This window comes from Malurus melanocephalus, unplaced genomic scaffold (genome assembly GCF_030028575.1).
Source record: "Malurus melanocephalus ecotype Western Australia unplaced genomic scaffold, MMel_1.1 scaffold_6468, whole genome shotgun sequence".
NCBI lineage: Eukaryota > Metazoa > Chordata > Aves > Passeriformes > Maluridae > Malurus > Malurus melanocephalus.
The window spans coordinates 1-1,539 of record NW_026629699.1 but is presented as its reverse complement, the minus strand read 5'-3'; the positions used below and the strand labels follow the sequence as shown (position 1 = coordinate 1,539).

Sequence of the window (1,539 nt, the reverse complement as noted above, 5' to 3'; positions counted from 1 at the left end):
CACCTTGAAGCACTGATGGGAGAAGTGACCAATGAGTAGTCCAAAACCCTGACATCCCCAAGTGGGACCCACAGGACCCCAAAGTGGGGAGACCAGAGAGGGAGAACTTCGGGAATTCTGAGGACCCCCACCAGTCTAGGGAGGTCCAGAAACAGGTAGAATAGCTCAGAGAGGGGAGACTGGAGAGAGGAAGCCCTTAGGAAAGCTTTTTTGGGCTGAATCTTGGCTTTTTGGAGGTTTTTGTGTGTACCTGGTACCTGGTGGCTTGGGCAGGATTAATGCACAACCCAATGCACTCATCCCTTGTTTTTCCCCAACCCAGGATTTCCCATTCCCAAAAATTGGCTGGATAGAGAAGGAGGCTGCGAGGAAGAGGAAGATGTCCCAGGACCCCCAGGCAGGTAAGGAGGAAGTCACAGCTCCTTTGCCCCTCTCTTCTGCTCCATTTCCCAGCCCAGCATTGTCCCCGGCTGCAGGAAAACCCCGCTGCCGATGCTGTCCTGCTGGTGATGGATTGGGGGGGATCTCCTTCCCCTTTTGTCTGGCACAGAGGCAAATCCCATCCTCTCCTTGTCCTTCTTGCCCCCCAGGCAATGAGCTGAGGATGGAGACCAAGGAGGACAAATCCCCCCAGCAGAACCTCGTGGAAGAGGCCATTTTGACAGACTGCACAGTGCCGGAATCTAATGAGAAGGAAAAGCCCCAGATATCCCACAAAAAGAGGGGCTCCACACCCAGCCCAGGATGCTCTGAGAGGGAAAGACCCACCCTGTGCCAGGAAGGCACCCAGAGCTTCAGCCGGGGCCTGCAGCTGGCAGTTCCTGAGCAGCTTCACGCTGGGGAGAAGCCCTACAAGTGCTTGGAGTGTTGGAAGAGCTTCAGCCGGAGCAATGATCTGATCCGTCACCGGCTGATCCACACTGGGGAATGGCCCTACGAGTGTGGGGAATGTGGGAGGGGCTTCAGGTGTAGCTCTGAACTGATCCGCCACGAGCGCATCCACACAGGGGAGAGGCCCTATGAGTGTTCTGAATGTGGGAAGAGGTTTCAGAACAGCTCCAATCTTCTCAAACACCAGCGTATTCACACAGAGGAGAGGCCCTTCTGCTGCCCAGACTGTGGGAAGGGCTTCAAGCAAAACTCAAACCTCATCACCCACCAGCGCATCCACACTGGGGAGAGGCCCTACGAGTGTTCCCAGTGTGGCAAGTGCTTCAGCCGGAATTCTCATTTGACCCGACACCAACGCTGCCACCAGTAAGGGAAGCCCTGTGAGTGCCCCGAGTTTAGGAAGAGCTCCGTGTGCTGCTCCACCTTCATCCCCCATCAGATGACCCATGGTGGGCAGAGACCTGGTGACCCACATTCCTGCCAACCCCCATACAGATGACACCTGGCTCGTGGTCTCGACATCCTCCTGGATCCCTGTAAGCACCTGCATGAGCACAGGGGCAGGAACACTCATCAAGTCTCAGCTTTCTAATGATTTTTCTAAAATCATTAGAAAGAGCCAATTTGTTGAATCCAAAATATGTCCCC

At 55.0% G+C, this 1,539-nt stretch overlaps 1 protein-coding gene across 1 annotated transcript; it reads left to right on the top strand.

Moving 5' to 3' along the window:
• The first annotated feature begins 686 nt into the window (after positions 1-686).
• On the top strand, positions 687-1,315 carry LOC130588556 (zinc finger protein 3-like). The gene is made up of 2 exons (XM_057389466.1): positions 687-699; positions 783-1,315. The coding sequence occupies exons 1-2, from the start codon at positions 687-689 to the stop codon at positions 1,259-1,261; spliced, it is 492 nt and encodes a 163-aa protein (XP_057245449.1). The 3' UTR covers positions 1,262-1,315.
• The last annotated feature ends 224 nt before the right edge of the window (positions 1,316-1,539 follow it).